Here is a 14,293-nt window from a genome sequence, read left to right as displayed (position 1 = left end):
ACCATTCTGTCTTGGCTTCCTTTTGATAATCGTGTATATGCATCTCCGATCCTCACCCTAAAAGCAAACCACATCTGTGTATGCACAACGTAAAGGAGAGCTGATCCTCTTTCACCAGCACCGGATATCCACTTTATGTTATGTGTAAACTATGGCTAAATCTTTAAAGTGTGGGATGTCAAATATTATAATGATATCATGAACGTCACACGATCAAAGTGAAACAGTTCTTACTTTACTGAAACAAGTGGATTTAAAGTTAAACGATTTAGCTTATCTTCTTTTTTAAACATTAACACAGGGAGAGTTAAATAGTAGCTACAAAAAATAAACTAGTTTCAACAGTGTTTACCTAAAAGTGTCACATTGAGACAATCCTAAAGCTGCTGTTAAAAGAAGAAAAGAAAAAAAAATGTAACACACTTGCTGAATCTGTGTGTGATTGTGCCTACTCAAAACGTGGCTGTGCAGATTGGGCAGATTGTGGGTTGCAGCATTCTGGAGAACTGCTCATCCAAACAAAATGAGTGAGTGATTCAAGTCTTTTGTCAGAGGAATATGAAGGCCAAAGTAAACAAAAACAAATAAAAAACCATGGCCAGTTATTTTTGTAAGAGTCAGTTTGAGTGTTGGGCCCTCTTTTTAAGCCAGCTCTTCTTTTTAACACTCCTTCAAAGGCCTGTTTGCAGGTTAATTCTTGGTTCTCGGGTTAAAGCTCGAAGTACATTAGGGTCAAGGTGACAGTTTGGCAAAATTAACTTGGCTTGGGGACTGTTAATGCCAATGGCTCTCTAAAATAAAGCAAACAATCATCTCTCTGTGTGTTTCCCCAACCCCCCCCACACACACACAGTGGCTACAGTCACTCTGGGGGAAACACTAAGAACAGAGAACAACTTTTAGCCAAAATATGAGAACCGCCAAATCCAATCTACCTCAAACTCAACACAGCACTTACTGGGTCCCCAGCAGCACATCCACTGAGACTGACGGGGTTCTGAACGGTTGTCCAGGCACATGAAGAGCAGACAGATTTCTTGATCATTAGTACAACTGTTTTTGCACCACTTTAAGTGAAAGAAAGTTGTGTGTATTTGTGTCTTGATCCATGCTCATCTGTTCATCTGGGTGTAGAGTTTTCAGTGGGAGAAATGTTTCGTCAATCACCCAAGTGACTTCCTCAGGCTACGCCCACACTAGCCCGGGTAGATTTGAAAACTGCGTTTACGTCTGAAAACGCTCCACGTCCACACTAGCATTTTCAGTCGTTTTCACAGAGTTGTGCGTCCACGTTGAAATGGCCCAAAACGCTTACGTTCCAGTGCTGCGCATGCGCAAAAGCGAGTGAGAATTAAAGAATTTGAAGAAAAGCTATCTGGAGCATGTACAAACTGATATTAATCTTTTTTAGAGCAATCAAAACAACTGCTGTATAATGCACTACGCCATCTTTAATTGGTCACATGACTGCATCACATGACTAAAATGTGTCATCGTTTTAGAAAGTCTGCGTTTTCGAGAGCATTTCTAAAACGCCGTCTCAGTGTGGACGGAAGGCCAAAACGGAGAGAAAACGCATTAGTGTGGACGCAGCCTCAGCCAACTGCATGTTTCCCCAAGCTTATAAACAGTACATCTGCATAATGACTGAAACTAGCACCACCAACGAACATGGGCTGTGAGGTCAGGAAAAAAAGAAATGCAAATGGTCATAAGTACCATTCACAGAGAGTTGGGGAATGGTGCTCAGAGGTGGGACCAAGTCATTGTTTTGCAAGTCTCAAGTAAGTCTCAAGTCTTTATCCTCAAGTCTCAAGTCAAGTCTCAAGTAATGTCAGGCAAGTCAGAGTCGAGTCTCAAGTCACTGGTGTAAAATTCGAGTCAAGTCACAAGTCTGAAACTTTGAATTTCAAGTCCTTTCGAGTCTTTAAAAAAAACAAACGAAAAAATAATGTTGCAGTTATGCTAAATGTAAATATTAGACCATGTAATTTTTAAATCTGTGTTTTTCTCAACACATGACAAAATAGTGAACTTAGAAAATATACACAAATTGTGAAATTGCACCTCTTTAAAATGCAGCTCAATTAAACCTAGCTCCAAGAATAATTTTCACCGACAGTTCTGAGATAAGCTGCATGTTATTCTTGGATGCGGTTGTAGGACCAGCTTTAAAATCGCATGACAAAAATATCATACATATTAAAAAAAAAAACTGCATCACCAACGTAGCCTGGACAACATTTGCTAGTTAGATGAAGTCAGCTATCTCATCTTAGCATATTTATATGCATATTTATAATCATACGGTTCTTGGAGTGAGTGCATACACTCATGAAGTTTAGTAACTTCCGGTCACTGCAACAAGCCCAGGTACAGTTTACCGACGGATGGGTACAGGACCTTGAAATGCACCGTGTAGAAAGTAAAGACCATCGTACCTATCATAAGTTTACCAGTCTCACAAATCGTCTTCATAAATACACATTCGTTAACCGTTTATAAATAGGACCTTTGAGCTCAACGGTAATTAATTAGTAGTGGAAATAATTTCTGGTAGCATCACAGAAATGTAGCAGTGACAATAATACTGTATGCTGTAATCGTACTGGGCAATTAGTGATACAAAAAACCTGTTTTATCCTGTGAATAAAAGTATATGTTTTTGTCAATGTACCATAATAACAGAAGCGAAACGCAATATTGTGTCAGGATAATTTACTATTTATGCACAATAAACAAAGGAGCATAGCGCGACAATTTCTGTTCAGCGCCAGACTTGCTTGTAACCTATATCACCAATTATGTTATGAAAATGACATATTAACCACTAAAAGACACTGACCTTCGTGTAAATGCTTGGAGCAGACTAACCTGTGAGCTGGAGTGTTCTAGGACGTTATATTTGGTCTTTGAATGGCTGCAATCCAGTCGCCTCTTTGTTACTTCGGAAACATGGCTTGAACAATTTCTCTTCAACGTCGTAATCCGATAACAACCGATCTCTTTACCCGTCGGCTTCCCGTGGCTGTCATGCGACCGGCTATTGCAGTTAATAATACAACGGCTTCTTGACATTTTTGTGTTTCTTTTTATCGCTGTGTAACTGATTTTAATTGAAAGCCTGCGTGCGCTAGTACCGCTTGCCACGAGTTCCCAGAATCCTTTGCGGTTCTACCCGTGAATGACGTCACATTTTCAATCTCTATATAATATGCATGTTAAATTTTATATTTGGGGTAAAATATCAAGTCTTTTCAAGTAAACCGGTTCAAGTCCAATTCAAGTCCCAAGTCATTGGTGTAAAAGTCCAAGTCAAGTCACAAGTCTTAGAACATTTTTTCAAGTCAAGTCTAAAGTCATAAAATTAATGACTCGAGTCTGACTCGAGTCCAAGTCATGTGACTCGAGTCCACACCTCTGATGGTGCTTACTTGTATGTTTTGTCCGGGCTCATACTTTCTAGAGCCTGTTAAAGTGGATTTTGATCTCAGTGAGATCGTGGCTCAAGAGTTGGGAGGTCGCCTTGTAATCGGAAGGTTGCCGGTTCGAGCCCCGGCTTGGACAGTCTCGGTCGTTGTGTCCTTGGGCAAGACACTTCACCCGTTGCCTACTGGTGGTGGTCAGAGGGCCCGGTGGCGCCAGTGTCCGGCAGCCTCGCCTCTGTCAGTGCGCCCCAGGGTGGCTGTGGCTACATTGTAGCCACAGCCACCCGGGGTCCAACCCAGGGACGCTTTTCTAGTCCTTAGGGACTAGAAAAGCGCTATACAAATACAGGCCATTTACCATTTACCTGTTTAAATAAAGGATTCATTAAGTAAAGACTCACAAGATATAAAAGAGGAACTCTGAAACCCTGTTAATGTGTTCAGGACTTATGAAGCTTCATGTTAACTTCATCTGAACCTTTTGAGTATTTTATTTTATTTTTATTTTTTTTATATAAAATCGCAGAAGAAAGACTTCTTGTTACTTTGGAGTGGTCTGTGTGGCCTATCAAAAAGACAGAAGAAATTAGTCCAGTCATCAATAACATACATATGAGTATGGGCATGTCACGATCGATTTTAATTTATTCCCTTTAAATAAGAACCTATCCAAACAAACAAAAAACCCATCTAGGCCAAATAAATCAATACTGTTTACAGGTTTCGATATTTTTATACTAATGCTATGAAACCATAATCCATATTTACAGAACTTCATATTTGCTATATGTAGTTGATGTTTACTGTGTTAACAATGCTGAAAGAGTGTGAAACCACATATTGACTTTCTTTGTACATGTGTGTGCACAGACGGCAAGCAAAAGCAAACACAGGACGATGATACACCAGCGGAGATTTAACTTCAAGCACCACCAGCTGAGGTGTTTGTTATTTTGGATTTCACAGTTTAAAACAAACTGAAGCCGCCAGCATCGTCTGGCGGGGTGGGGGATATCATATACAATATGCATCTCCAGTTAAACACAGCAACATGAAAAGAGGAAACCTGTTGCTGTTACTAAGAGAGAGTCTGAATAATTCACAAATATAGCACCTGAAATACTGAAGTAAAATGAACTGCAGTCAGTATCATCTGAGTTTTATCTGCAGAGTCCTGCACTTTAAACAGAAATCAGCCAAGACAGACTATTGCAATATGAGACGAGTGGTAGGTGCTTGAAAAGGCAGAATTTGAAACTGGCAGCAGTGCTCCTGAGTTAGCTGTGCTCTGCAGGTACTGTGGTGTTTTGTGCGATTCTACACTAAGGGAGAGACGAGGAGGAATGAAGGGGGTGTTTCATCCCTCCTCCAAGCACAAATTATTAACCAGACACTGAGGGAGGAAAAAACTGTGATAGAAGATGGGGGGGGGACAAACACCCCCCCCCCCACCTTAACCCATCCATCTTGCTGAGTCTGAAGAAATCACCCTGGGATTGCACTAATGCAGGGTATGTTTTCTGACCAACAAAAGCAGTGCAACAAACAGCTTTAGGTCTTTTGAGGGAACTAACAAAACAGCTGCCTCTTTCTGTTCTACTGCCTCTGATTGATCTCCTGTCTTTAACCCACTAACCTGTGAAATCCTGGATCAAGGTTTAGGAGCTTGCATTGCTTTTAAGGGAAAAATATTTAATTTTGTCTTGCAGTGAACAGAACAAACTGCAATCTTGTTCCTAAAGAATGCCACTCCAGGGGTTTACACAGAGAAACCTTAACTACGGGTCCAAATTGAAATTTTAATTATGTTAAGATTGCTCTACCGCTTCACTATTAGTAATGCAGCACTGAATATGTGATGATACACAAGAGGCAGGAAAAAAAAAAAAAAAAAAAAATCTTCATTATAATTTCATGTCTACTGCCTAATCTAAATGCCCTGATGCTCACACATATACACGACTTCAAGTTACGTATAAGGCTTATGCGCATTCGCGAAGACATAAAATTAGCAGGGTGAGTAAACAAGCGCTATCATCGCTGATGACAGCAGACTGCGTGGAGAAATGTGATCCAACTCGTGTAAAACCGACAGCGGGCTTCATTTTTAAAGAGAGACACACTGCTTCTCTGGCTAGATGCTGCATTGTTTCAGTTACGCTGCACCTCTCCTCCCTGGATGCTACAAACTGGAGTACAACCCTGTGATGGAAAAGACAGCTAATCCAGAGGACACACTTTAAATCGCCCCGTCTCCGGCGATGAAGATGAGCAGAGAGGGAGAGTGAAATTTCCAAGTCATGTGGACAAAGCAGCAATGTTTGTAACCTGTAATGAACTCTGCCACAGGAACAGGGAACCTTCGCCAGTGAGATTGAAGGCAAGGAGGTGGGAGGGCGGGCTTTGTCTCTAGACCTCCTCATCCCTGTCCATGAAGAGTGACACACACTTTGCCTCCTACAGCACGTCTTATGTAATGCTAACATCTAGACAGCCTGCAAAATTAACACCCCATCTTCTTTGCTTAAAGCTGAATTTCACAAGTTTACACTTTTCACATTATACAAAACATAGCACAGCAACTAGTGTGAATGTTTTGGTTTCACCTTGCTGTATAGCAAAATTACATTACCTCTTAAAGGTACCATAAAATAAGACAAGTTTTCATCTTTCATTAGTCTAAAGATTATTTCTTTTTATTTTGATTATCAAGGTAAGAAAATGTGGAAAAAATGCTAATCACAGTTTTCAAGAGCTTTAAAATTCCTTCTCCTTTCCTCCTGAAGAAACCTTAAACCTGAGATGATTCACTCTTCTTCTGTACGGGACTGCCTGTATTTTGCACTACAAACCGGTGCCAGAGGTGGGGGTGCAGGTGCTCTAACTATGCTGGTGTATAAAATGCTAAAATCATAGCCTAGTGAGCTGCAATACGTTGGATGAGGGCTGTGGAGCAAATCAAGACCTGATTCAGAAAGAGAAGAACACAATCTAGCAATTTATAAATGTGAATCATCACGTTTCAACTTGAAAGGTCCACAGAAAATGTATTACTCATCTTTTCCTGGTAGTTTAATCATAGACTGCATATGTGCCTCTGCTTCCTGTCATTTCCCAAAAATGAAGCTAAAACCAAAGGAGGCTGCCATCTTTCATTTTTGGATGCCCAGTCCTGATTTAACGCGGAATGCCCAGACTTGACTCCACGCACCCGCCCCCAACATTTTTACAAGCCTCGCTGCTCCAGTGGTGATGGCCTCTGCTGTGACTGAAAGCCACTTACGCAGTGTTGGGAAGGTTACTTTTAAAATGTATTCCACTACAGAATACATGCCCCAAAATGAAGTTTGTAACGCATTCAGTTACGTTACTCAGTGTGAGTAACGTATTCTGAATACTTTGGATTACTTAATATATTGTCATGCTTTTCTACAACTACATGAATGTACTATTGCTGTGTGATTTATTACCATTACTGAAGGTTACTCGCTACCGAGCTAACATTGTTAGGTTAGTTCATAGACTGCTCTTAGAACTATGCATGATTATTTGCAGCTAGCAGGTTGTTAATGCTATCCATCAATTCTAACCGCCTGCAGTCTATGAACTAACCTCAGCTAACGCCAGCAAACAATGTTAGGTCGGTGGCGAGAAGCCTTCAGTAATAGTAATAAATCACACAGCAAAAGTACATTGAAGACACTGAAGTCACGCATAGCCCAGGTAGCTAACACAACTAAAACAAGGTAATTGAACTAGGCTAATGGTTAAGTTCTTAATAAAAGAACTTACTTCCAGATGTTTCTTTAGATTGGAGGTCGATTCTTTGACTGCTGGTTCTGTTGTGCTGGCTTCGGGTCCATTGTGTAACTGACGCCACCAAAATTAACAGGACCCTTATATTAGAGCTTTTCATTTCGTGTTTTATTTGGGTTTCGGCAATGCGTGTAATTACCAAAATTTGAGAGGGGATAGCCTCACATATGAAACAGGAAAAGATCGCCCTGCAATCCATTTATTTCAACAAAGTAACTGCATACTACTAGTCAACTGTAACGGTATACAGTTCCTCATACATACAGTATGAGTTCCGTTACTCCCCAACACTGCTTACAACAAGGTAAAGATACTAACCAGCCACAAAGTCACACTGGACTATGCAATATCAAATGTCAACCCTCGAATATTTAGAACACGTACACTTACTGCCTCCTCCCCCTTTACAAGTCTCAAAAAGCAGAAAAACGGCAACGGCAATAATGCCTCCAATAGTGGAGGATCTTTTCTTTTAAAATATGAATACAAATTATGAGTTCATACCACCACTGAATCTTATGTGGTAAACATAATTATCCCTGCCACACACACACACACACACAGTTGTGATATCAGTCAGCAGCTGCACAGTGTCTCCTCCTCCTCTCTGGTGCTGGCAGTTTGATAACTACAGAGGAGCCAGAAAAAAAAAAAAAAAAAAAAAGTTTTAGAAATTCTTTTTTTCTAATTTACCAACTAATCTCAAGATCATGTTGCCTGTCCTCTTTGTTTTCAGACAGTCTCAATAACAAACATGAGAAGTGCTTGATTCCTAAAAATCATCCCAAAAAACACATGTGCAATGTGCTTTTAATGAACAAGAGTGAAATGAAGGTGCAGGAGTTTACAAATTAAAACAAATTAATTTTTTCACTGACGTGAACAGGTGACGCATGCACGTTTAAGTAAGTTAGTTCCACAAGCTTAAGAAACAAAAGCAGCCTGATATCAGACGTAACAAGCACTTCATTGCACTCTGACTGTCGTGTCTGGAGCCAAGCAAACACAACACAACAGAAGAGGAAATTGTGCTTATATATTCACTGGCCAATTTATTAGTTACAACTTGCTAGCACTGGGTTGGACCCCGTTTTGCCTTCAGAATTGCTTTAATGCTTTGTGGCACAGATTCAACGAGGTGCTTGAAAATTTTCTGAGATTTGACAGCGTCACGGCATCACACAGTTGCTGCAGATTCGTCAGCTGCACATTCGTGATACGAATCTCCCAATCCACCAAATCCCAAAGGGACTCTACGGGATTGATTTCTGCTGACTGGAGGCCATTTAAGCACAGTAAACTGACTGCAATGTTTGCTGGAAGCAGCCATCAGAAGATGGGTGCAGTGTGGTCACAAAAGGATGGACACGGTCAGCAACAGGTATCATCTGGTGTTGCTAAACAACACTAAACTGGCACTGAGAGGTACAAAGTGTGCCAAGAAAATATCCCCTACAACAGTACGCCACCACCACATACCGGAGTGGTTAACACAAGGCAGGATAGAGCCATGCTTTCATCTTATTTTGTGCCAAATTTCAACCCTTCCACACCGACATCAAAGCACAACTTGACTAATTAGAGCAGGCAATGTTTTTCCAGTCTTATATAACTTTGGTTCCCTGCTCTTAGCTGACGGGACTCTGTGTGGTCTTCTGCTGCTGCTGTAGACCACCTGCTTCAAGGTTTTCTCTGTTCTGCCTACAGATAAGCTTATCAGTATGTTACTGTTCCAGTCGTATCAGCTTGAGGCACTCTGCTCATTCTCCTCTCACTTTTGACATCACCAAGGTATTTTCACCTAGTGAACTTCCACTCGCTGGATATTTTCTTTTTCTGACCACTCTCAGAAGTTTCTGAAATACCCTGACCACACCATGTAGTACCAACAATCATGCCACATACAGTCACTTGCATCACCTTTCTTCTTCATTCTGATGCTCTGTTTGAACTTCAGCAGGTTGTCCTGACTGTGCCTATATGCATAAATGCACCGAGTTGTTGCAATGTGGTTGGCTGAATAGACATTTGCATTAACAAGCAGTTGAACATGAGTACCTTATAAATTGGCCGGTGAGTGTCTGTTGACTCAGCAGGGCTAATATTAAATGAGGAAAGTGGATAATTTTCCGTCATTGTTAGAAAAAAAACAACAAAGAAAGGGAAACATTTGAATGTGCTACTTATAGGCTATTATGCAATAGCGTTAGTGGTCTGGCCCACTCAAGATTAAATTGGACTGCTTGTGGCCCGTGAGCTAAAATGTGCTGGGTACACCTGAATTAAACGAAAGCTGGAAAGATTTGGACTATTATTCCTGAAGGCTTTTGTATTCATGGTTTCTGTATTTATGGTCCCATATAAGTGCATTATTTGCCGTCAGATTTAAGCATACCTCCAAACTCCATTTAGACAAAAAACAAAAAAAAAAAAAAAAAAAAAAAACCACACACTAAATCAATATATGAAATTCAGCTGTTTGGTCTTTGCTTACCATGCTGGTTCAGTTTTGAGTGTTTCTCTCTTAATAATTGATACCCAACAATGGTTTTCCCCTCTGTGACTTTGATTTAATATGAATATTTGATGTTAAAGAGAAATATTTAATATTTGAAACTGAGTTTACAAGAGCTTTAAACTACGAAGAGACTAACAAAGTCAGAGCCAAATTCTGACAACCCTAAAAATACTTGGAAACAAACAAAGGTGTGATAGTTTCATATCTCTCACACACACACACACACACACACACACACACACACACACACACACACACACACACACACACACACACACACACACACACACACACACACACACCTGAGTGAAGCACTTAATTTAGGGGCAATTAAACCCTTAATATTTGATGTTTTAGCCAGTTATTAATCATTAACGTGAAATAAACAATTAAAAAGCAGTAACTGTGCATTATCCCAGCATTTTGAAATAAACAAACAGCGCCGATTACTGCAGAGGCCATTGTGTTGTGGTTGAAGCAAATTCGACATAAAGAGCTTTTATGCTTCGCACCTATATGTGCCTTCAGTTAAGCAGCGATAATGAGGTGGGAGTGCAACAGTCAGCTAATGTTGCAGGAGGTAATGCCTGTAGTAGAGTGGCTGCTGTGAAGATACCAGGCTCACTAAATGAAATGTCAACAACAATGCAACTTAACGCCTTAAACAATGCACCTCAATTCCCTGTCCAATCTCTAAAATACCTCCTCATTATCACTTGCTTTTGGTCTCCCCGCTGCACATGTTTTCTACCACACTGAATCCTTCTTCCCACAAACTCCACTTCCACTCACCGCTCTGTGCTGCTGGACCTGCTTGTGGCTGGTGATGACCTGCCGGATGCCATTGACGAAGCCACTCTGGTCGTTGGGGATAAGGCCCATGAATATTCTCTTCTTGGATGAGTAAAGCAGCATCAGCACCCGCACTTCACAGGGCGAGGTAGTGTGGGGGAAGTGGACGCAGCCAGCCTGCAGAGGGTCACAGGGCAGATTAAGACCCTGACATGGGACACTGTTGTAATTATGTGATGGGCTCCGGCTTGGGGACATAACCTTCTCCTAAGCTCCTTTGCCCAATCAAACATGCCAGTTTTATAAAGTGAATGCAAATGATATTAATTCACACTGTTCTTTCCCTGGGCTGCAAATCAAATTTAGGCAAAGAGGTAGAGCTCAGCTGGACCGAATGCCATTAATGCCTCCGCTATTTCTCAAAGGTACCAGCAGATTAAAAATAAACCACACTAACAAAAGTCCTATCATTATGCTACCCCTTTGGAAAAGGATCACAACTAAAAGCTTTTTTCTTTTGCTTAAACTGATGACAAATAATGTTGTAAAATGATGTTGAGCTTTAAAAGAAAGAGTGGCCTAGAACCCCCTCTAGAGTCTTCACCATAAAACTGCAACACAGGTTCACGCTCAGTCCATCTACTGGGTAGAGGTGGAACCTGCACGCAATTTGCACTCATGCAAAATAAATTGAGGTATGCTGAATGATGGACAAGAGCGGGTACAAGCAGAGGACACACATTCCAAGTTCAGAGGAAGGCAGAGGGAGCTCGAAAACTTACAAAACCATTGGCCATAATGCGGTACAGGCCTTTCAACGACTCCACGTCTTTGTTCGTGAAGAGAAACTGAACCATCCGAGAGTTTCTAAAAAGGTGACCTAAGGTTGTCTACGGAGAGAGCAGGCGAGATATGCATCATTCATAAAGGCATCCCTGTTGCACATAAACAAAACAAAAGAAAACAGTATAAACACACGGTCTCACCAGCAACTGCTGTGGAATTAGCTGCATAATGAGCTTCTGTGGCCACTGGTCTGTGTTTCTGTTTAGAGACAAACGTGCATAGTCACGGTGTGAACAAAAACATTTCACCACTTTTAACGTCCAGGGTGTCTGATGAGCTACTCACAGATTTTCTCCTGGGTTGACGTGCACCTGACATGGCAGGGATCGCGTCAGCTTGGTGGCCGAATCCATGGATGAGGCTTTAGGTTTCTGCATGGGTTAACATAGAGGGGCGAGTGTGAGACAAAAAGAAGAGGGGAATTTAGAAAATTTTCTTTAAAGAAGTCATCTAGAAGGGCACAGAAAACATTACTTAAAGCTCACAGAAAGCTTATTCCAAGACATTCGTGTGATCTTTCAAACCATGGCCGACTCTCTTAAACCAAAATTGAAATACAGAGTAGGCAGACTGGATTTAGCTAAACTGTGAAGGTTCTTGTGGCTGAGCACATTATGTATTAAGTTTAGTGTGGACACGCAGAACAAAGAAATCAGTAAGAGTGCAGAGAGAACAAATATATTTTTAACACTTTTATATAAGAATTCGCACCTCTAGCCCAACTTCAAAATAGACCTGATGGTGTGTTCTTACTGTCCCTGAGAAAACAACTGAAAAAGCCCAAGTTCAGCCTGCAGAGTGGACAAGATTTTTACTCTTTCACAAATAATTAAAGGGAACTGGGAATTTTCTATTTTGGTCTGCATTTTAAGCCTGGGAAGAAGTGCATAGTTGCAGCCAGTTTATGGGGTTCGTTGTCGATAAAGCTGTTACAATATTAGATGTTCACTATACAGCTATGATGGCCAAAATAATTTATATCAACTAGAACAGCTTTTGAAATCTGGGAAAAGAAATGAGTGAACAATAACATAATTTTATAAGTCACATGAACTTTTAATCTTAATTATTGTGGTCTTTTGCAAATGAAATACACTCAAAGCCTAAAACGCTCAGCACATTATTCTTGCACTCAGCCAAAGTAGCTTTGCAAGATTCAGTTCAAAATCATTCTTATTTATCGTTTTCTGGGCTTTCAACCTAACAGATGATCCTCTATATTAAAGAAAAAAAAAAGCAGCTCTTTCCCTTCTGTGTAAGACAGCTTTTTTCTGATTGGCTGCCACTTAAAAATACAAGGTCTGAACAGCAGATAGGTGGGACACCATATGAGGAATATCCACTCTCTCTGACATCATACCAAAAAAAATAAGGAAAAACATAATATACTCCCTTTAAGCACCCAAAGGCTAGTGCCACTGAGTTCTATATTTAGACAGAAAGAACAGATCTCTCTGAAAACAATCACTAAAGGCCAGAAAAAAAAAAAAAAAACAAGAAAAAAAAAAAGTATATTTGATTTGTGTGTGAACACTGCCTTAACAGATTTTTCACCAGAGTCAGATCACTCAATTTTCAGACAGTCTGATACTGAGCATTTAGAGTGGTCTGAAGCAGAGCTTCAGGCTCACCAGGATTACGTGTACATATGCTGACCTCATTATTGAAACCATGCATTCAATGCTGCAATACAGCATAAAGTTAACCATAACTGTGCAAATTAAACAGACAGTTATGGTGCTGGAACATTTGCAGTATTATCACATGTGTTACTACTAATAAATCATTAAATTCATTAATTGGCTAATTAAAATATCAGATATTGTTAACACCAGAAAATCGGAACACTGTAAAATTTAGAAAAGTGACTGTTATGCAACTCTTTACTTATCAGCACACTCAATAATTTCAATGACTGTGATTGCAGTTCATAGGGCCCTAGTCAGTTGTTTTGTAGGCTTAAATACCTCACAGCTTATTCAGTTTGAGCAATGAACTCCCAAAAGAGTGTGCTTTGGAGTGGCACCGTTCCTATTTGGTGTGTAATGTTGCCGTTTTGGATGCGTTTGACCATCCAACATTCAATTTACACCAGAATGCTCTGATGGGTATCTGGGATTTCAAGTTGGCCTGGGAGCAATTGGAGAATATTGCTGAGGAAAAGGATCTGTGGGCTGCCCTGCTCAAGCCTCTGCCAGTGACCTCAATCAGAAAAAGCAATTTAAAGAAATGGATGGACTTTTAAGACCTAAACAAATTGTCAAGAATTAAAAGGAGAGGGGCGCTCTCTCCAAGCACATCACTGCAGCAATCCCACTGGGAACACTGCCAGCACTCGTCTTCAGCGCATCAATACACGATCAATGGTTAATCTATCACATATTAGTCAGGTCTACTATAGACCATTACAAATGTGTTGTGCTGCAGACAAATGGGTTATTTATCTCCAGGGCTTGCTAAGGTGGAGAAGAAAAGGAGCCAGGAATGTGGACAGTAACAAAACAATCTAATCTGCTTTAAATTACGGGTGGATTTAAAAAGTGTGTCAGTAAACCACAGCGGAAACCGCAAACACGCCACATTTTAGACGAGAAAAGCTTTCATAGAATAACAGATTGAAATTCAGCCAAAAACAGAACATACCATATTGATAACACTGTACTCCGAGCAAGCGCCACCCAAGTGTGCTGGCAGTCCTTGAGAGTTTTTATCAACAGCCATTTCTCCAAATGAATTTTAGTGTCTGCATTGTAATTATTCTCAACATTACAGATTGTGCCACAGAAGAATCACTTACAGAGCTGAAAGCCTGATGACTTAACTGCAGTAGGAGGCAGCAGATTAAGAGCAATGTTTCATGCTTCTAATTTGTCCACTCAGATCATTTGTGACG

The 14,293-nt window shown here is 40.5% G+C and overlaps 1 protein-coding gene across 7 annotated transcripts in view; it reads right to left on the bottom strand.

Moving 5' to 3' along the window:
- med25 (mediator complex subunit 25) overlaps positions 1-14,293 on the bottom strand; it is a 33,272-nt gene that overhangs the window by 7,583 nt on the left and 11,396 nt on the right. For 6 of the 7 annotated variants that reach the window (XM_085272039.1, XM_085272040.1, XM_085272036.1 and 3 more), the window contains exons 12-15: positions 11,686-11,771; positions 11,541-11,598; positions 11,337-11,444; positions 10,555-10,731 (exon numbers count right to left, since the gene is read on the bottom strand). In XM_085272039.1, the coding sequence (XP_085128165.1) occupies positions 10,555-10,731; positions 11,337-11,444; positions 11,541-11,598; positions 11,686-11,771 (429 nt within the window). Of the gene's footprint in view, positions 1-7,325; positions 7,873-10,554; positions 10,732-11,336; positions 11,445-11,540; positions 11,599-11,685; positions 11,772-14,293 lie in introns of those variants that run through there. The other variant, XM_085272041.1, reaches the window with a different exon arrangement.

This window comes from Mchenga conophoros, linkage group LG4, assembly GCF_057382185.1.
Source record: "Mchenga conophoros isolate Kocher_MC1m ecotype Shallow Benthic linkage group LG4, M_conophoros_male_GT1.1, whole genome shotgun sequence".
Lineage (NCBI taxonomy): Eukaryota > Metazoa > Chordata > Actinopteri > Cichliformes > Cichlidae > Mchenga > Mchenga conophoros.
The sequence above is the reverse complement of the archived record's forward strand: the minus strand, read 5'-3'. Positions and strand labels throughout refer to the sequence as shown.